This window comes from Scyliorhinus canicula, chromosome 3 (assembly GCF_902713615.1).
Source record: "Scyliorhinus canicula chromosome 3, sScyCan1.1, whole genome shotgun sequence".
NCBI classification, from domain to species: domain Eukaryota; kingdom Metazoa; phylum Chordata; class Chondrichthyes; order Carcharhiniformes; family Scyliorhinidae; genus Scyliorhinus; species Scyliorhinus canicula.
In genome coordinates this window covers 177,664,697-177,685,396 of record NC_052148.1, presented here as the reverse complement: position 1 = coordinate 177,685,396, position 20,700 = coordinate 177,664,697, and the positions used below count along the sequence as shown (strand labels likewise).

At 42.1% G+C, this 20,700-nt stretch overlaps 1 protein-coding gene across 1 annotated transcript in view; it reads left to right on the top strand.

Moving 5' to 3' along the window:
- fras1 (Fraser extracellular matrix complex subunit 1) overlaps nucleotides 1–20,700 on the top strand; it is a 601,677-nt gene that overhangs the window by 462,007 nt on the left and 118,970 nt on the right. Inside the window, exons 38-46 of the mRNA XM_038791813.1 lie at nucleotides 581–828; nucleotides 1,861–1,997; nucleotides 5,458–5,620; nucleotides 9,825–9,957; nucleotides 13,332–13,522; nucleotides 14,912–15,065; nucleotides 17,643–17,906; nucleotides 19,159–19,347; nucleotides 19,830–19,949. Of these exons, the coding sequence (XP_038647741.1) occupies nucleotides 581–828; nucleotides 1,861–1,997; nucleotides 5,458–5,620; nucleotides 9,825–9,957; nucleotides 13,332–13,522; nucleotides 14,912–15,065; nucleotides 17,643–17,906; nucleotides 19,159–19,347; nucleotides 19,830–19,949 (1,599 nt within the window). The remainder of the gene's footprint in view (nucleotides 1–580; nucleotides 829–1,860; nucleotides 1,998–5,457; nucleotides 5,621–9,824; nucleotides 9,958–13,331; nucleotides 13,523–14,911; nucleotides 15,066–17,642; nucleotides 17,907–19,158; nucleotides 19,348–19,829; nucleotides 19,950–20,700) is intronic.

Here is a 20,700-nt window from a genome sequence, read left to right as displayed (position 1 = left end):
TATTGTCTCCCCATGTTTCTTCCACCAAAATGCTTAACCTACATTTCTCTGCATTAAAATTCATCTGCCAGGTTTCTGCCCATTTGGCCAAATTGTCAATGTTCCCTTAAGTCGCTCATGTTTCTGTTTCTGAAAATGAAACCCGGATTACTAAGAATTGTTTTCTTTCCAATGAGAACTTAAATATTATATCTGTGTCATAAATACTATTTGAGCAACCAATTCAATAAACTTGGGGGACTAATTTATATTAATCAAGTAAGGAGACGACCAGAAGTCAATCTTTACTCAGTTTTACAATTTTTCATAAAGGGAGACTTTACACATGTACAGCTCCGAACTCCACAATCTCCCACCAGTGTCAATAAATGTCTTGATTTTATACTCCCGAGTCTACCAATATAACTAATTAACAAGTTGACAGCCTCTTAAAGCCTCTATTTTATATGTGCACATCTAATGAGTGCCCTCTACCTGTCTGCACTTTGTTTTAATTTATACAGTTAACAGCTATGGGTTTATCATTAAGAGTTTCTTGCTACTGATGTCCCATTTTAATCTACTTTCTCATTTTCTACAGGCGATACCTTCACGCATGATGATCTGGTACGAAATGCGATTCATTACGTGCACGGTGGCACCTTGACAACTGAGGACAATATGCAAATCTTAGTCACAGATGGAATTACTACGGCAACAACAATGTTGGAAGTTCATATCTCAGCGACAGATAGTGACGGACCTAGGCTTGCACCTGAATCTCTGTTGACTATTTCAGTGCCCGCAAAAAGCTTGAAAACTATAACAAGATCTCATCTGGCATACATTGTATGTTAACTCTTGTACTCTGATAGATGACTAGCTCTTTTTTAATTTATTGCACTCTGTCCTAAACACGTTTTCGGCACATTGGTTATATAATTATGTATATCAACTTTCCAGAAAAATAATGCATTCCTGCACTCTATTTTTCTGTTATGTGTTAGAAATAATACTTCTGTTGCAATGGCCATTGTAAAACTTGTAGTAATTTTTGGTTGCCAGATATTAACAGAAAGCATATCTCTGCTGTGATTTTTTTTCCAGCTTGTACCTTATTTCTGATAATTCACTTTTCTCATATATTCTTATCTTTGCAAATTCTTGGTTTGTTTCAATCTAGTGTGTGCGTGTTTTTCTTTTTGCTTTTTATCTTCCGCTTTTTGTTTTTTTCTGTTATGTTTCATTTATTCAATTTTTGATTTTCATTCTTCTACTTTCTGAAATAAAAGCCCTTTGGCAAATACACCATTCTGCGAAAGAACACATCACCTAAGACCCTCCGTTAGATTCCTACCTTGCAATCACTCCCAGGGTCCATTTTGGAGATCAGTTCATTTATTCACCAGAATTACCCTTACTAATATTCTTTAATGCTATTTCATAATTGCTTCCCTTTTGGGAAAACTACCCTATGTTTCGTCACCTAGCTCTATAGCTTCATCCTAACAAATATGCTCATTGGAAGTGCCCAGACAGACCTTTGCTTAGATTTCCTTTCTATTCACCAAGAGCAAAATAATCTTATCCATTCTCTCAAACAGACTATCAGGCCAAGCTTACTCACCGTGTGAGAAAATGACAGGTGTTAATCCACATCCACACTTTTAACATATTTCTACATGAGTCCTCTATCAGATAATATTACACATACGTTAAAGTATTTTCCCACTTGCAAGCTGAATGTTGTATGCAGTAGTTGTTGGATTAGCATTCTTGGGTTTCCCAGAAATATTAACCTTTTCACAATTGAGTAATGGAAAATGATAAAACATTTTAAAAAGAAACCAAGTAGCTGAACATTTACTTTTTCTTCTCTAGGATAATAATTCTCCCGACAATAAGATCCGGATTCAGTTGATATCTCTGCCCATGTATGGTATTCTCACGAATGGTGATGAGGAGCTGTTGGAATTTTCAACTTTTACGATGGAAGATATTAATAACCAAAGAATTAGGTAAACTAGTTGAACATAATGTACTTTACAGGACTTATACAACATACTGGTTACATTTGTTTGTGCAAAAGAAGACCTTTGTGTTTCCGCCAAATTATAATTTTTAGTACCTTTCTGATTGACTTTAACTTAAAATCCAATCTGATGAATGATTTTAGATGTATATGTATATTGGTAGTCCAGGGCCCAAGTTAGTCAATTAAAGAGGCAACCTTATTACAGAATTGTTGATAGAGCCTCTTCCCATCGTGATACTTGATGTGATAGGTTATCCTGGTGAGAATTTATGTAACATATTTTGAAAAAACACACTTGACTCTGAATTTAGATTGTTGGATAAGAAATGGGTAATGCCACTGTTACAATAAAAATAGATGCATTTTATTATCAATTAGCATAGTAGATGCTACTTCCTTTTTTTGATCAGTTAGAGGTCTCAAGTCATCAAGAAGACTGGGCTAAATAACAAGAATGCCCAAGCATTTGCTTCCGTGGTCCAGTAGCTCTAGTGATGCTAATTTTCTATTTGTACAAAGAAATCTTGTGCAACAACAAATTTCACTGCTGTTGAACACAAATTCAAATCCGCAGTTGCATTGGCACCATCTGTGCAATGACATTTTAAGCATTGTAAGAAATCTTACACCACCATGTTAAAGTCCAACAGGTTTGGTTCGAATCACTAGCTTTTGGAGCACAGCTCCTTCCTCAGGTGAATAAGGAAGGAAGGAGCTGTGCTCCGAAAGCTAGTGATTCGAAACAAACCTGTTGGACTTTAACCTGGTTTTGGAAGTCTTCTTACTGTGCTCACCCCAGTCAAATGCCGGCATCTCCACATCATTTTTATCATTAAGCGTCATTTTCACTTTTTAGGTGGGATCAAAAAAATCCGAGCAAGGGGGTGGAACAGGGAGGGCTGCATATGGAAATTGAGTAAAGTTTGTAACATGCGGCAAACCTGTACTTTTCTGTCCACTCACTAAGTCAAAATTGCCCCCATTATATGTTGGTGCACCATGATATAACAGATGCAAAATTAGTGGCAAAATAAATTTTCAACACAAAAAATTGTCCAACATCTACTTCTAAAACTCAGTGAAGTCACACTTCAGAATGTCACATGTGCAAAATGCGTGTGGCATTCACACTGGCACTAATACCAAATTTAAGTCGACTTTTAACGTCACGGAAAATCTCTCCAAAACAGATGTTTGCTTACATGCCGAATGTAAAAGTGAACCGCTGGAGTGGGTGTGGGTGATTTACATTTTGAAATGTTATCAGCATCCAACACAAAGAAAGGGCATGTGTTAAAATCCTGAACATCTTTGCCATACAGTCAATGTCACCTGTTTGATCCCTTGAATTATAGATTCCCGACAGTGCAGAAGGTGGCCATTCGGCCCATCGAGTCTGTAATGGCCCTTCGGATGGGCACTCTGCCCATTTATACTCTCCCGTCTACCCCGCCCTATCCCCGTTACCCTACCTGTCCTGCACATCCATAGACACTAAGTGGCAATTTAGCATGGCCAATCCACCTAACCTGCACATCTTTGGACACTGAGTGTTTGGATTGTGGGGGGAAACCGAAGCACCAGGAGGAAACCTACCGAGACATGGCAAGAACGTACCAACTCCACACAGACAGTCACACGGGGCCAGAATAATAAATCTGAAAAATTAGGACACTTAATAACATAATATAGTCAGGGGGTGGGGGTGCTGGGGTCGGGGGCAAAGTAAAGAGCAAGGAGAGCGAAGAGTTTATAAAATGAACTTTCTTAATCAGTTTGTTTCTAATCCAATGAGGAATTAAACCTTTGGGTCTATTTCTGCTGAGTGAAGTATGACAAATGAGATACATCGCAGTTGGAGAACATCTGGATGATAGTGGTCATAATAAGAACGTAAGAAATAGGAACAGGATTAAGCCACACGGACCATTGTGCCTTCTCTGCCATTCAGTAAGTTTATGGCTGATATTCTACCCCAAATCCACTTTCCCATCCCTGCTTCCTCTTTCTTAGTGCCCAAAAATTGATATCAGCCTCGAATATATTTGATGGCGGAGCATCCCCACCTCTCAGGTAGAGAATTTCAAATATTCCGAACCTTGTGATGAAATATCTCCTAATCTCAGGTGCTAAATCCTGGCCCTTATCATGCGACCATGACCTCCAGGTTCTAGGGGATTCAGCTTCTTCGCACCAACCCTGACAAGTCCTCTTCAGAATTTCATGCACATAATGAGATCACCTCTCATTTTCTAAACTCCTGAGACTATCAGCCCATTTGAAGACCAAAATTGTACATTAATTGCATCAAGACCGTCTTACCTTTGTACTTATCATTAGGTTTAAAGTAGACATGGAAAGGGACAAAGAAAAATCATCGGTGGAAATACAGAATTTGAAGGGACTCAGGCCTGGAGTTTCACGTTGATTGCTCTAATTTTATTTGGTGCAGTTTCTCCTTTCCCCCCCCCCCCCCCCCCCGATATTCATTGGTGAAATAGTTTGCAGAATTTTAAGTGTAATTTGTGTTCAGTGCAACTCGAATTTTCCTGATCTTTTGAGCTAGTTTCAAAAACATTGTGCCAGAAGCAAGTTTGTTCCACAAAACTGAAGTCAAACATTTTGGAGAAACCGCATGGAGAGGCAGCATAATATGAATGCAACTATTTTGTGACAGTGACAAGTAGCGAAAGACCCTGGGTGCATATTTGCAATTCCTGAAGGGTAGTAGTGCAAGATGATAAGTTGATACCAGCGAGGAGAGTTTTCGCTTATGTGGAGAGATTGGAGATGCTGGGATTGAAATTGGAAAAAGAGCTGGGAGAGAAATGATGTTACAGAGGGTTGTTAAGACCTGGAACATGCTATCTCAAAAGAAGAAACCTCAGGCTTCATGGCAACTTTCAAAAGTCAATTGATCATGTATTTGAAAAGAACAAATTTGAAGGGTTAAAGGGTCCAAGTTGAAGTATGGGACTAAATTGAACAGCAAAGAACCAGTTCAGGAAGAACAGGTCAAGCGGCCCCTTTCTGTGTCATACGTTTTTGCAATTCTATACTGGGACTAGCTTTGAAATGATATAGAAGAGAGTCAGAACCGAGATGATGGCTTGAATAACCTTCTTCTGTGCTGTTGCCCACTGTGGATTTATCCTGAATCTATCCAAGAGGTATGATTTATAGATTATGTTTCTGTCCTATAAAATGATGATGACCTCAAGGCACTATTAACCATCAGTCACTGCTTTGAAGTGAAATTTACTTTCTTAATAATCTAAATCTGAACCATCATTAGGCTTTGTGTAAACATCATCACAATGCAATGTCTATAGAATGCTGAGTAATATAGATATGTTATATATACCAGAAATTTGTAGTTAATAACTGTTAAATTAAGATCTTTGATGATGCTCACTATTTGCATAACTTACTTATCTAAACAGATACACCACAGACTTTGACACCGATGATCAACCCATCACTGATATTTTCCACTTTACTGTCTATGATGTTGATAACAACCGCCTCGACAACCAAATGTTTACCATTACCATCACCACTGCCAGGGACTACTCACCACTTGTTAACGTCAGGGATGAAATCACTGTAAGTATAGAGAACATCTATGGGTTGATTCTGCACCAGACGTGAACGATGACCCTAATTTTAACTCTGTGAGTGAGTTAAAATCGGGTCCGGCTTACCTGTTAACTTCATATGCACATTTCACAAGTGAGTGAGTCTTCTTCCTGATGTAACTCAATGTGCAACTCAAAGAGCTGTTAAGACTGAAGTAAATTTTCACTTTTATCACTCAGCGTAGACCTTAACTTTAATGATGCTGACACAGGACTAAATTTTGATCCAGTTAGTGTTGTCTAACTATTTGAGGGCAAAATTGAAGTTTATTTTGCTCATCTCTTGGCCAATATTTTCAGGTTCGTGCCCCAAGGCATCATATTGACTCAGGTGGCAATTGGGCATCATAAACAGATGTTTGGCTCTTCATATGTACTAATAGGGACATACACCTGTTTAAGAGCCTTCTCTGAAATTGGTTAAAGACTTGGTGGAACATGTGCAGCACGAGCACTAAATAGTTTATCAGACTGTACAGTGGTCTACTTAGCATTCCTTAAAGGAAATCTATAATCCTGGAAATCTATATTAATAAACTTTTTATATCTGAATGTTAGGCTAAGAGGAGTAAAGTATTAGCTCCAGCTGCACAGGAATACTGTAATTTGCTGTTGGCCCACATCCATCCTTCCCTTCTGGTTTATCTTTGCCCTTCCACTCACCCAACCTACTTTTTTATTTATTCATTCAAGGGATGTGGACTTTGCTGGCTAGGCCAGCATCATTGCCCATCCCTAATTGCCCTTGATAAGGTGGTGATAACCTGCCTACTTGAACCGCTGCTGTCCATGTGGTGTAGGTACATCCACCGTGCTGTTAGGGAGGAAGTCGCAGGATTTTGACCCAGCGAAGATTAAGGAACGGCAATGTATTCCAAGCCAGGATGTTGAATGGCTTGGAGGGAAACTTCCAGATGGTGGTGTTCCCATGTGTCTGGTGCACTTGTCCTTCTAGATGGTGGTGGTCGTGGGTTTGGAAGGTGCTGCCTGAGGAGCTTGATAAGTTCCTTCAGTGCATCTTGTAGATGGTGCATACTGCTGCTATTGTGTGTTGGTGGTGGCAGGAGTGAATGTCTGTGGAACAGATGCCAATCAAGTGGGCTTATTTGTCCCGAATGATCTCAAGCTTCTTGAGTGTTGTTGGAGTTGCACTATCCAACTAAGAAGAGAGTATTCCGTCACACTCCTGACTCCTGCCTTGTAGATTCTGGACAGGCTTTAGAAAGTCAGGAGATGAGTTACTCACTGCAGGATTCCTCGCCTCTGACCTGCTCTTGTAGCCACAGTATTTATATGAATAGTCCAACTAGGTTTCTGGTCACGAAGGCCACCACAGCCATCTGAGCATACAGATTTTGCACTACACCTGACTCCACAGCTCACCAGTTTCATGTGAAGCAATTTCAAATGGTCTTGGGCTGACTTGGTTGGGCACGTTGCAGTCATACTCTCCTTTACATGTTCATAGGCAAGTACCAACCAAACCCAACTACAGTTTGTGTAACTGAAGTAGCCTCTATATTTAGTAATAGATTCCAAAGGAGTGCCCATAACTACAGAACATGCAACATATATTGAAACTACTAATTTCATTTGGAATGAGTATGCTCTGTTGTTTTTAAAATAAATAATTAAATAACGCTCAATGTGACATGATAACTTCATTAGGTGTTTTATGATCTGTCTCTTTGGGGTTCAGCTACTTGATTGGTCTGAAAGCTCTGGATGGTCTGTGATTACCCACAAGAATTAATTCCCAATATTGAATTCTGTAATGTGGGAACTGCTGGATTAAGGAGTGTTTGATGGCAAAGACTTTGGGTCATAATGGCACAACCCATGACCGCTACAACCAAGTGGCCTTTCTGAAGGCTTGGGATCAGGTCTGCAGTTTGTCTCTATCCTTCAAAGATGAATGGAGAGAGAAGGAACTAGAAAAAACTGACACCACTGAGCCCACTGAAACAATAATATGAAATGTCAGTCACCATATGGTGTATTTCATGAATTATACCACTAGAGGGAGCACCAGAGATGTCATGACATGCAGACACGCAACCAATGGGTCATTAGAACAGGACGCAACCAATGGGTAATCAGGAGGTGGCATTACCACAAGGGGATACTACACAACCCATATAAAAAGGTCAAGGCACACAGGCTCTGCCTCTTCCACCGGCAGAAACCAGGGGTAAGCCATGGGGTACGGGCCTCTGGCACGGAGTCTGTCTCTGTTGCTCAGAAGGGAAGGGGGGAAAGGAATAGAACATTAGTAATTGGGGACTCAATAGTCAGGGGCACAGATAGGAGATTTTGTGGGAGCGAGAGAGACTCACGTTTGGTATGTTGCAAGGGTACGTGATGTCTCGGATCGTGTTTTCCGGGTCCTTAAGGGGGAGGGGGAGCAGCCCCAAGTCGTAGTCCACATTGGCACTAACGACATAGGTAGGAAAGGGGACAAGGATGTCAGGCAGGCCTTTAGGGCGCTAGGATGGAAGCTCAGAGCGAGAACAAACAGAGTTGTTATCTCTGGGTTGTTGCCCGTGCCACGTGATAGTGAGATGAGGAATAGGGAGAGAGAGCAATTAAACACGTGGCTACAGGGATGGTGCAGGCGGGAGGGATTCAGATTTCTGGATAACTGGGGCTCTTTCCGGGGAAGGTGGGACCTCTATAGACAGGATGGTCTACATCTGAACCTGAGGGGCACCAATATCCTGGGGGGGGAGATTTGTTAGTGCTCTTTGGGGGGGTTTAAACTAATTCAGCAGGGGCATGGGAACCTGGATTGTAGTTTTGGGGTACGGGAGATTGAGAGTATAGAGGTCAGGAGCACAGATTTGACTTCGCAGGAGGGTGCCAGTGTTCAGGTAGGTGGTTTGAAGTGTGTCTACTTCAATGCCAGGAGTATACAAAATAAGGTAGGGGAACTGGCAGCATGGGTTGGTACCTGGGACTTCGATGTTGTGGCCATTTCAGAGACATGGATAGAGCAGGGACAGGAATGGTTGTTGCAGGTTCCGGGGTTTAGGTGTTTTAGTAAGCTCAGAAAAGGGGGCAAAAGAGGGGGAGGTGTGACGCTGCTAGTCAAGGACAGTATTACGGTGACGGAAAGGATGCTAGATGGGGACTCTTCTTCCGAGGTAGTATGGGCTGAGGTTAGAAACAGGAAAGGAGAGGTCACCTTGTTGGGAGTTTTCTATAGGCCACCTAATAGTTCTAGGGATTTAGAGGAAAGGATGGCGAAGATGATTCTGGAAAAGAGCGAAAGTAACAGGGTAGTTGTTATGGGAGACTTTAACTTTCCAAATATTGACTGGAAAAGATATAGTTCGAGTACATGTTGCAGTTGTACAAAACTCTAGTACGGCCGCATTTGGAGTATTGCGTACAGTTCTGGTCGCCTCATTATAGGAAGGACGTGGAAGTTTTGGAACGGGTGCAGAGGAGATTTACCAGGATGTTGCCTGGTATGGAGGGAAAATCTTATGAGGAAAGGCTGATGGACTTGAGGTTGTTTTCGTTAGAGAGAAGAAGGTTAAGAGGTGACTTAATAGAGGCATACAAAATGATCAGAGGGTTAGATAGGGTGGACAGCGAGAGCCTTCTCCCGCGGATGGAGGTGGCTAGCACGAGGGGACATAGCCTTAAATTGAGGGGTAATAGATATAGGACAGAGGTCAGAGGTGGGTTTTTTACGCAAAGAGTGGTGAGGCCGTGGAATGCCCTACCTACAACAGTAGTGAACTCGCCAACATTGAGGGCATTTAAAAATTTATTGGATAAGCATATGGATGATAAGGGCATAGTGTAGGTTAGATGGCCTTTAGTTTTTTTCCATGTTGGTGCAACATCGAGGGCCGAAGGGCCTGTACTGCACTGTATCGTTCTATGTTCTATGTTCTAAACCTAGAGAGTAGGACAGGGTTGATTAACAGCAACATCACACCCCAGCACATGGTCAAGAGCAAGCTTGTATAGTTAGCAGAATAGACTGAGTTACTAGAGGCAGATTAGAAGAGAGTCAAACTCATTTAGGAACATTGTTAATCATTCAATAAATACGTTAAACTTATCTCCGAGTCTGGAGTATCTTTCAGCAGAGCCTACATCAAGTAGCAGCTTATGTTACTAGCAATAACATAACAACAATACTTCTTTGTTGGTTGCAGGTGGAAGAAGGAGGAAGAATACTGCTGTCATCTCACAGTATCCTTGCAACCGATCAAGACACCCCAGAGAAGGATCTGTTAATAAAGATAACCACTGCACCCATGTTCGGCTACATCGAAAATCTGAAAAGAGGTATTGCACTCGCTTTCTGTAACCATAAATTTAAATGAGGGAACTGAAGATAGATGTTTTCTCCTTTGAACATATGAAGAATGATGAATAAGTAGTAATCTACTGGTCCATTCTCCCTGTCTCGCACAACACATACACTCACCAGCACACATGGAAGCCGTGTAATCTCTTGGGAGAGGCAGAAAGCCCAGATTTTACTGCCAAGTGTAGTGATATAATGAAGTAACCAAGACTAATACTGTGTTGTCTTGTTCCTGGCACTGACAGGCATTTAGTTCCATTAGCACCAGCTGAAGTGTGCTTTGGATAATGAGCAGTACACAGCTTGCTCAATGTTGATCCTTAGTGGAGGGTGACAAGAGAATGGGATATAGAAAAAAAGCACAGCTTGTTCCTTTAACTTGTCTACAGCCATCAAACAGCAGGACCTGTAAAATAGTTGGGCAAATACCGTAGGTTGAATAAGTTATTTGTAATATGCTTATGAAACTAAGCAAACTTGCCTCTAGGGTGAGTCAATGAGATCGATTGGAGGAACATTTAAAAAGATAAAATGTTAACTTCCTTATTTTGCATTTCAACCTCATGTTAATTATTTATTCTGCAGAAAATTTAAAAACTGCAAACATTTTGCCATATGCCATGTTCGTGTGGTAGAAATCATAATCTTCAATATTAGTTTGATATAATTTTTGAAAATAAATGTGACGTTCAGTTTGTGTTATTATTTTAGCAGCACACGACTAACCAGCTGATTACAAAATGTATCTGCGCATCAGAGCATGAACTTCAAGTTAACTATCTTCCCTTCTCATTCACTTCCCCTTGCACTATTAAATTAGATTATTAAATTGAATCTGTGCGAAATATGGTTTTGCTTTAGCTTTTTGTTGTGTTTGAATAAATATTATCAATAAAACATTTTGGAATTACCTGCTGAGTAAGATTGTGTCTGAGCCCATTGCAGCAATGTCTCTTTGATCAGTACTTGGATGTCCATTTTAAATACCAATACATGCAGGCAGAGGTGACGCTGCTGGGAGAGAAAAGAGAGAGCTTCATATGTTTTTTTAACTTCATTGTTTAAGAATGTACTAATTTAATATATATGCTTCAGCTATACAAATTCTTTGGTAGACCACACCTAGAGTATTGCGAGCCCTTCTGAGCATCACACCATTAAAAGGATGTAGTGGCCTTGGAGGAGTACAGTGCTTGGACCCCAAGGGCTAAATTACAAATTACCCTAAATGGCAGCACGGTAGCATGGTGGTTAGCACAAATGCTTCACAGCTCCGGGTCCCAGGTTCGATTCCCGGCTTGGGTCACTGTCTGTGTGGAGTCTGCACCTTCTCCCCGTGTGTGTGTGGGTTTCCTCCCGGTGCTCTGGTTTCCTCCCACAGTCCAAAGATGTGCAGGGTAGGTGGATTGGCCATGCTAAATTGCCCTTAGTGTTCAAAATTGCCCTTAGTGTTGGGTGGGGTTACTGGGTTATGGGGATAGGGTGGAGATGTGGGCTTGGGTAGGGTGCTCTTTCAAAGAGCCGGTGCAGACTCGATGGGCCGAATGGCCTCCTGCACTGTAAATTCTGTAATAAAATTCTATATACAAGGAAATATTAAACAAACTTAAGGGGCGTGATCAAACAGCTTTGACACACCTGACATGGTGACGCGGCGAGACCGTTAAATGGTGCGAGAGGCCATTTGCGAGCTCTGAACGCCTCGCGGGATCTCACGAGACCTCATGATCTCATTTAAATATGGTGCCACTCAATTCTCCAGAGGCCTGAGAACGAGCGTCCGTCACTGGAAGTCTTTGCTGTGGTCCCGTTTAACATTGGTCCACAGAAATGTGAACCAGGAATAATGGCACCTCGGGAAGTCTCCCAGGCCATTGGAGGCCCCCAGGGTGGTCCGGAGCAAGGGAGGGTGGCATCCTAACTCTCCCTCTGGCACATGGGCACCTTGGCACTGCTAGCCTGGCACATTGGCACTGCCACTCTGGCACTGCCAAGGTGCCTGGATGTCAGTGCCAGGCTTGCAGGGACACTTCCAGGGTGTCTGGGTGGCAGTGCCTGGGTTTTAGGGTGGCACTGCCAAGGGACGGGGCCTGAGGGGGACCATGCCCATGAAAGGTGGATGAGGGGAGATCTGAGGGTACAGGAAAATGGCAAAACCAATATGCATTGGAGAAAACCTGGGCGGATCCTCCGTCACGCCACCTCAATTTTCTGGTGCGGTACACCCCCACGGGCAGCGGGTTTCTCCATCTCGCCAGCCAGCCAATGGGGTTTCCCATTGTGGGCAGCCCCATGCCATCTGGAAATCCCTGGGCGTGGGTGCACTGCCGGCGCAATGGAGAATCCGAACAGCGGAGAATCCGGCCCCTTATATTTCGAAGCCACTTCATTCTTCTAATATTTGAGTTTCAGAAATACCCAAGTAGAATCAAATGCAATTAGAATGATCCATTTTTGAATATTTAGAATAAAATATTAAAAATGGCCCAGGAAAAGAAGGGGTATGCTGGGGTGGTTAAGCGGGTGAATATTTAAAATAAAATATTATAAATAGAAGAATGTAGCAGCATGCATGCAATTAGTGGTATGTAAGGCTGTGTATGTGTGTGCTGTAGTTGAAACATCAATGAAATAATCTGTTTCACATGAAAAGTTTAAAGTGCCTTCGTGCAGTTAAACCCTACATTCTCCATTTTGAAACCGTTTCATTTCAATTCTAAATCATAATGAGCATTTGCAGATCTAAACCTTGCAGTAGAGAGAAATATACTGCAGAAAACGCCTGACCTTACCAGAGATCTATATTTACTGGATAGTTTTCAAAACTGAGCCATTTTGTTTTTATGCCAGCCTCGATCATCAAACACGGCCACAAAACCCCTCCCTCCTCTCAGAAACCACCCATTCACCCGCCTACCATCCCGGTGTATGTTTTCTTTTTCCTGGGCCATTTATTACAGTAATAAATTGTCAGCACAAATTCACTGGAAAGGTGGAAGAGTTTTACCTTTAATAAGGCTTTTTTTTTACAGTGCATCGTAATAACGTGTGAACTAGTGAGTTAACACATCAGTTTCTGCCCAAAATGAACAGAGTACTTAAACAGAAATGCTATAACCAGTAGTGAAATTGGGGTCAATGCAACAGTTATAATGTTTTGGCCAATAAAAGCTGTTTTTAAGTATGTAAATATTGGGGTCTGTACTGAATATAGCCAGCTTTGATCTGTCCAGACGAGAGAATGGGATCAGCCGGTTGGGTTGATTTTTAACTATATAATGTCCAGAACATGTTTGTGATTAATTCCTAAGCTGTCAGTTAATTGTGATTTCGTATTTGGTTCTGTTGATAGAAGGAAGAGCCGATCAAGCTGTCATCATCAGTCCTGATGTGCCCTTCTCCGTGCAGGATATTCTCGACAATAATGTTTACTATGTGCAGAGTGTCCATCGCAGCATTGAGCCGATTTCAGATGGCTTTGACTTCTATGTGACCGATGGTATTATTCAGTCTCCAGTGTACCACTTCAACATTATAATACTGGTAATAAACTTCCCTTTGTTTTTATTGCACTTTGTACACAGCATTCTATATCCGGTCTAAACAAGGTTCTATATAAGTGTAACAGGACTTCACTGCTTTTCAATTTTAGCCCTCTAAAAATGAACCTCTATGGATTTTTTGTCCTTCATTAACTTGCATTACTACTTTCATAATGGTGTATTTGTATCTATAAACTCTTCTGCTCCTCTCCTCCAGTAAGTTTCTATTTCAATATTTTTCTACTAAAATGCACTACCTCACACCTCTGAAGCCTTTAGCTGAAACAAGCTACCCAACTCAATACCGGGAAGATGGATATTCTTCTGAGACATCTAGGAGGAGGACATTCACCAAGTCTTGGAGTCTTCATTCTTCTTTACCCAAGGGCCAAAACTGCTCTCCAACACAAACCTCCAGTACTACCAAATATATGACCTTCCCCAATTTCTTTTACTCATCTCAATCCTTTCGGATCAAGTGCCATTTTGTAATTTTCCCAGACCATACACTTTCTACAATACATGGAGAGACTTATAATTCCGAAACACAATCCAACTCCCATTGCTTCTAGTTCCCAGTCACCGCATGGAAAGAGAAGCAGGCCATTTAGTCCTGCCATAGAATCCCCACGGTGCAGAAGGAGGTCATTCGGCCCAGCATGTCTGCACTGACCCTACGGCAGAGCACCCTCCCTTGGCCCACTTCCCAACCCTATCCTGATAACCTCACCTAACTATACACACACGACTGTGTGGCAAAATTTGGCTCCAACTCCATCTACAAGTTGCTGATGACATGACCGGAGTGGGTCAGATCGCAAACAATGATGAGCCAGAGCACAAGAGAGAGATAGAGAACCTAGTGAAATAGTATAATGACAACAATCTCTCCCTCAACATCAGCAAAACTAAGGAGCCGCTCATTGATTTCAGCAAGTGAAGTATCGTACACATACCTGTCTGCATCAATGGTGCCAAAGTGGTTATCTTGTATTTCCGACCCTTCGTTATGGTCTCTCGCACAAGTAGAAACAGAGGGCAGAATTTAATTCAAGCAACAGGGGCCTCCCTGCAGGCTGGAGAGCTGGTGAGCGACCCTCGTAGTCTCAATTTGGAGAAGGTCCAACATATAAAATGCCACTCAGACCTTCCCTGAGGTCCCAGGTGGGGACACCCCACCCACCTGGAGTTGCAAGCCAATCAGAGGTCAACAACTCTTCATTGCTCAGCAATGACACTTGGTAGGCAGTGACTGCTGCCGGTACTACACCCAATTGTATTGTGTGTGCAAGCCGATTGCTGCTAACTGTTAATATTGTAGAATTTATTCCACATATACATATTATCAGAAGGCCAGAAATGAATTTGTTTTCTCTGTTTCTCTCACCAGCAAAAGAATGATGAACCACCCAAGATGAGTGTTGAAACTGTGCAAGTAAAGGAAGGAACGGGTGTTGTGATTAGGAACACCTCCCTTAGTCTCCAGGACCAGGACACACCAGAGAATGAACTGGTTTTAAGAGTGACCAAAAAACCCAGCCACGGTAAGTCCAGCAATAGATTTCAGTAAGGAATTCGACAGGGAATTTGAGAGTTGAATCACTGGGGAGGAAAGGCCCCCAGTCAAGCTGGCCTAACCTTAAAATTCTCAACCTTGGCCAGAATATTATCGAAAGATACGTTGTGCTGTCAGGGCTAAAGTGTGACCTGGACCCGCAAGAGTTGAAGCAGGGCCCTGGCTGGCATTTTACTAGTGACGCCAATTCAAAGGCTGCGTGCGGGAGCATCGTCAAGTTGTGGACGATGGCCTGCCTTGTGGGCCTGCTGGCCCAATCAGGGGGCAGGCAATGTGGCAGGTTTGGCAGTGTTAGTGAGAGAGCTGGCCACTGCTCAGGCTGTAAGAAGGAGAGGGTGCTTCAATGCTGGGGGCCCCCTCAAAGCTAAGGGAAGTATTTTTTTAAATTCACCATGTTGGAGTGAGGCAGGCCTTGATGGTTAGGAGATGTACCTTCCAGCAGCAGCATTGTAGCTATGGGGTGGCCATTGGCCAGCAGCCTCTCTGTGGGCCATGGACCCGCTGCAAAAGAGCACACCCCTCCCAGAACCAGCTAGGAGGCTGCCAGGGTTTTTTTTGCACTCCTTCCAAGTGGTGGTGAACTCTCAGTACATGCTTTCACTATGACTACATTTTAATCACTTTTTGATAAACCCTCCCTAAATTACTTTGGAATGGCCTAAATTAGTTCAATGTCCATTTGTTCTATTTATCAATTTTCCTCCATTCCTGTCTACACTCTCCTGAAGATGTTGACTCCTTGGTGAAATATGGCTCAACAGTGGATTCTTCTGATGTATCAGAGAAGTAGTTTGGTTCATATGTGAGGACCGACAATGAGTCCTACAGGCTATTCAATTGTAGCGAATATACCAGCAGAGTATGATGGGAACCAGCCCCACAGCTGTTGTCTATTTCCTAGCCTGAGTTTGTTTGGCCAATTACCATTTTCCTATTGGTGCTCCGGATGTAATTAGGTAATTGAGCACACACGAGAATCAAACATGGTGCCTTCTTGGTCTCTTTACACCTTTTATCTCAAATTTCTTATCTTTTTATGTTTATTACCTATTTAAGTTAACAAAGGCACATCCTTGAAGGCTATTATACCAACCATGACCTCGCGCTGTTGGGTTTTCCTCAGAATTCTTATCTCCATTCAAGCTGTATATCTACTAACAACCACAACCTGATTTGTGTTCTAGTTCTACAATTAGCAACTAGTTTCTAAACAATTTATTTACATTTTACATCTCTTCCTCCCTAGTAGACCTCCCAACCGGCATGGTATGGGCGGCAAGGTAACACAGTGGTTAGCACAATTGTTTCCCCGCATGTGGGGCCCAAATAAATCCCACTGAGGGGTTTCCCTTTTACTCTGAGTCTTCTACATGCTTCGTTTTTCTCCATTTTTGAAACTTTATTCCTGCTTCCAAGGTTCGATTCCCGGCTGGTGTCACTGTCTGTGTAGAGTCTGCATGTTCTCCCCGTGTGTGCGTGGGTTTCCTCCGGGTGCTCCGGTTTCCTTCCACAGTCCAAAGATGTGCAGGTTAGGTGGATCGGCCATCTAAATTGCCCTTAGTGTCCAAAAAAGATTAGGTGGGGTTACTGGGTTATGGGGATAAAGGGGATAGGGTGCAGGCATGGATCTTAAGTAGGGTGCTCTTTAGAGGGCCGGTGCAGACACGATGGGCTGAATGACCTCCTTCTGCACTGTAAGCCATCAGAACTTGATGCTTGAATGACCAAGCCATGGGTTGGTAAGGCCGCATGTGGGGTCCAAATATATCCAACTGAGGGGTTTCCCCTTTACTCTGAGTCCTCTAGATGCCTTCTCCATTTTTCAAACTTTATTCCTGCTTCCAAGGGCACCTCCATTCTGCGGCGTTCTCCTTTCTGTCTGAACAGTGCCCTCCTGTCTTGATTGGTGCGGACCCTCTCATTGGGCCTTCAGCCTCCATAAGCTCGAAATTACTGTTGCACACTTCATGTCCTCACTAATTTCCATCCACTCTCCACTCCATTCCATACTAATGCACATTGGCTCCCTTGTCCCCCAAATCCTCACATTAAAAAACCTCTTCCTCAGCTTTGCGATGCAAGCCTCAACTGCCTGGAACCTAATGTCTGGAATTCCTTCATTTAACCCCACCACCTCTTCAGAAACCTCCTATCTTTTCCTCCAAGCAATTGATCACCCCTTTTAATTGCTTTTTTTCCTGGCTTGGTGGTCATTGTCTATATACCAATCTGTGTATCACATTGGAACATTTTTCTTTGTATTAAAGGTGCTCTATAAATGCAACTTGCGGTTACCTGCTGAAAGTTGCATGAGTTCAGGCTGCAGTAATGAGTCCTTTCACTTCTTTACTTGCTGGTTTCCGATGACAACATGGATAAAATTAGGAACATACTACATGAGGAATCATAGGTATCAATCGAAATGCCACTGCTTTGTGGCATTTACATAGATTACTTCAACACTTTGTGCTGCTGTAATGCTCTTAACAGCATGAAACACTTGCTGTTTAAATAAATATTTATTTATTTTAATTGAACATGACAGGCAAACTACGGAAAAGGCAGTTTTATTCAGAGCCTCTGGAAAATGGTCGTGTGCTGACACAAGGCTCCTCCTTCACCTACCAAGATGTGCTGGATGAACTCATTGTTTATACCCACGATGGGACCAGCGTGCAGTCAGATGAGTTCCGCTTTGCCTTTACAGATGGCCTGTATACAGAAAATGGGAAAATGGAGTTCTATGTGGAAAAGCAGAAGAACGAGACGCCAAGATTAGCAATCAACCGTGGCCTACAGTTCTCAGCAGGTAAGAATAAGAGTTCAAGTAATCTGGAAAACTCTGAAGGGGAGAATTCCTACCCAAGCTCTCCCTCTTTTTCGCTGCAACTTTGGTGGAAAAGCTCCAGAAACTTTGGGCAAACAATGCTTGGTCCATTTTCCCCCCGGTATTCACAGCCCATTTGTTTAAATCATGGCGGATGAGCAGGGGAATACCTAGGAAAATTCACACCATTAAACTCAAAAGTAGAAAAGTTTGAATCTGATCTAAAATTTTCCATAAGGATTCTGTTAGTCACCGACTTTAGTAAGGTGTTTTGACCTAAATCAACATGTCCAGCTATGCAGGTGACAACAGATGAACACAGAGCACTTCTTGTGCAACCTGATCCATCACTGTTTGCATGTGGTGGTAGCAGGGCGATAGTTACTATGTTACTACTCACAACTACTATCCAGGAACCTCTGCTGGAAAGTCCATTGTAAACATAGCCATGAGCAACATTTGGCTCTATTACGATGCTCTGATGTTGAATACCCTGCTAACATTCTCTGTCTTCGCCCATATGACGATAGGGAACATTTAGATCACAGAACAGTGCAAACGTACTGCAGCACAATAGGGGAGAAAATGCATTAAATTTCCAACAAAAGGCAAAAGTGAATCTGCAGTAATTCTGTCTCAATTCTATCTATTGTGGATGGCACGGTGGCACAGTGGATAGCACTGCTCCCTCACGTCGCCAGGGACCCGGGTTCGATTGAAGCCTTGAATGACTGTGTGAAGTTTGCACTTCCTCCCTGTGTCTGTTTGGGTTTCCTCCGAGTGTTCCGGTTTTCTCGAGGTTGGGTCGATTGGCCATGCCTCTCAGTGTCCAGAGGTTAGGAGGGGTTATGGGGTTGCAGTGAAGTGGGCCTGGGTGGGGTGCTCTTTCAGAGGGTTGATGCAAACTCGATGGACTGAATGACTTCCTTCTGCACTGTAGGGATTCAGTGAAAAATAAACTTCCCTTTCAAATGGATTATTGCCTGTGGAATCTGCAGTTTCTATTTTTTTCTAATATACATAGAAATGTAAGCTAGTTCCATGCCCCTGTGGTCACAAAGTGCATGAGGGAAATCAAAGGGGCACTGTGCATGATTTTTCAAACATTCAAACTAGGCAATAGACTAGATAATACTGTACATAATGGAAAATTGTGTACCATCCAAAACAAAAAAGACCTGTCAATCAGACAACTTCTGCTGATTTAATGAAGTAATCACTTTTTTATATTTAGGCTCCGTATCAGTAATCACACAACAGCACCTGCAAGCTACAGATATTGATTCTGACGATGAAAAGCTTAAGTTTGTCATAACCAAAGATCCTACTGTTGGGCGTTTGCAGATGTCTAAAAATGACAATTTGGTTCAAATTTCAATCAGGGGACCCATTAAAAGATTTACCCAAGCTGATATTAACAAAGGTAAGTCAGGCTTGAAATACTGGTAATAACGCTGCTGTTTAACAAAATACATCTCTATCTTGGGTTGAGAAATGACACTGCCATTAATTTGTTATTTATTGATATTGTTAACTGGAAAATAAATTACAGAAGGAATAATATCTGCATTCATGGTGCTCAAATGTAACTCAGTTACTGAAAACAGGTAACAAAAATTTAGGCCTGTGCTGTCCGTCAATTACTGCCTGAAATATTTATCGGCTTTCCAGATTATAGGGAAATAATTTGATGTTGATGAGAAATTGATTTTTCCATTATTTTCCTGAAAAGGAAGCCTGACTTTTTTTGTAGCATTGTCACTTTTTAAACAATTTGAATGATTTTAAAACTTCCAAGAACTTAATTTAAATTTTAAAGTATTATGATAAAATAGTCCAAACCAAATTGAAACACTAAATGACCATAATATTTTAATCACGAATGATTCTTTTTCTGCATTGCAGGATATGTAGAGTATAGACATGAAAAGGGAGAGCCTGGTGGAAGTTTTGCTTTCAAATTCGATGTGGTTGATCCAGATGGAAATAAACTAATTGATCAATCCTTCTTCATTAGTGTGCTGGGTAAGAGTGCCATCATTCTTGTTATTAAAGACTCTTTCATGTTTCTCTTAATTGTAAATTATCACCGTGAAAAAGTTAACATTTACTTTGTTTAACTGCTTTTATGTAACACTGAAAACATTAAGGCCCCAAAAATCCATGGTAGTGCGCAATATTAGGGCAGTTGCCAGGATGTGCCCTCCAACAAACTCTGCCACTGATCCCAGTAGATTTTCTTGGGTTGACAAAAGTTCCTTCATTAGTCTGACAATGGAAAATATCCACACCAGGTGCACGTAGTTCACCCGACATTGGAAACGTGCTGCAAAAACCAGTTGGGCTGAAAGGCTGGTCTGGCAATTGGCCCTCCTCAGAAGGAAGCTACAATTTTGTAAGGAGGTCACTCTGAAGTAAATATTATAGAAGTCGCTTCAAAGGTTCAGGCCATGATCCTGGCTGCAAGTTCTATCAGTGCTCAGGCATTCTTCTGGTGACCTTATGCCAGGTCCCTTCTAAGGTTAGGAGAGTGGGTATTTCTGAGGGAGATTGTACAAAACCTTTGGCTGCCATGGGCACAGTCAGTTCTGGAGGGCAGCCGCAGATGTGTAACTGTCAGGACTGCAACCTGCAGGTTTATCGACCCTACATTTCATTAGTGAGATTTAACTTCACATATTTAATGTGTCCTGATCATATTCATGTTAAGCAATGGAACCACTTTATTTTTTTGCATGTTCTGGTTATTAACATAAATTTGTGTTTTCATTTTACA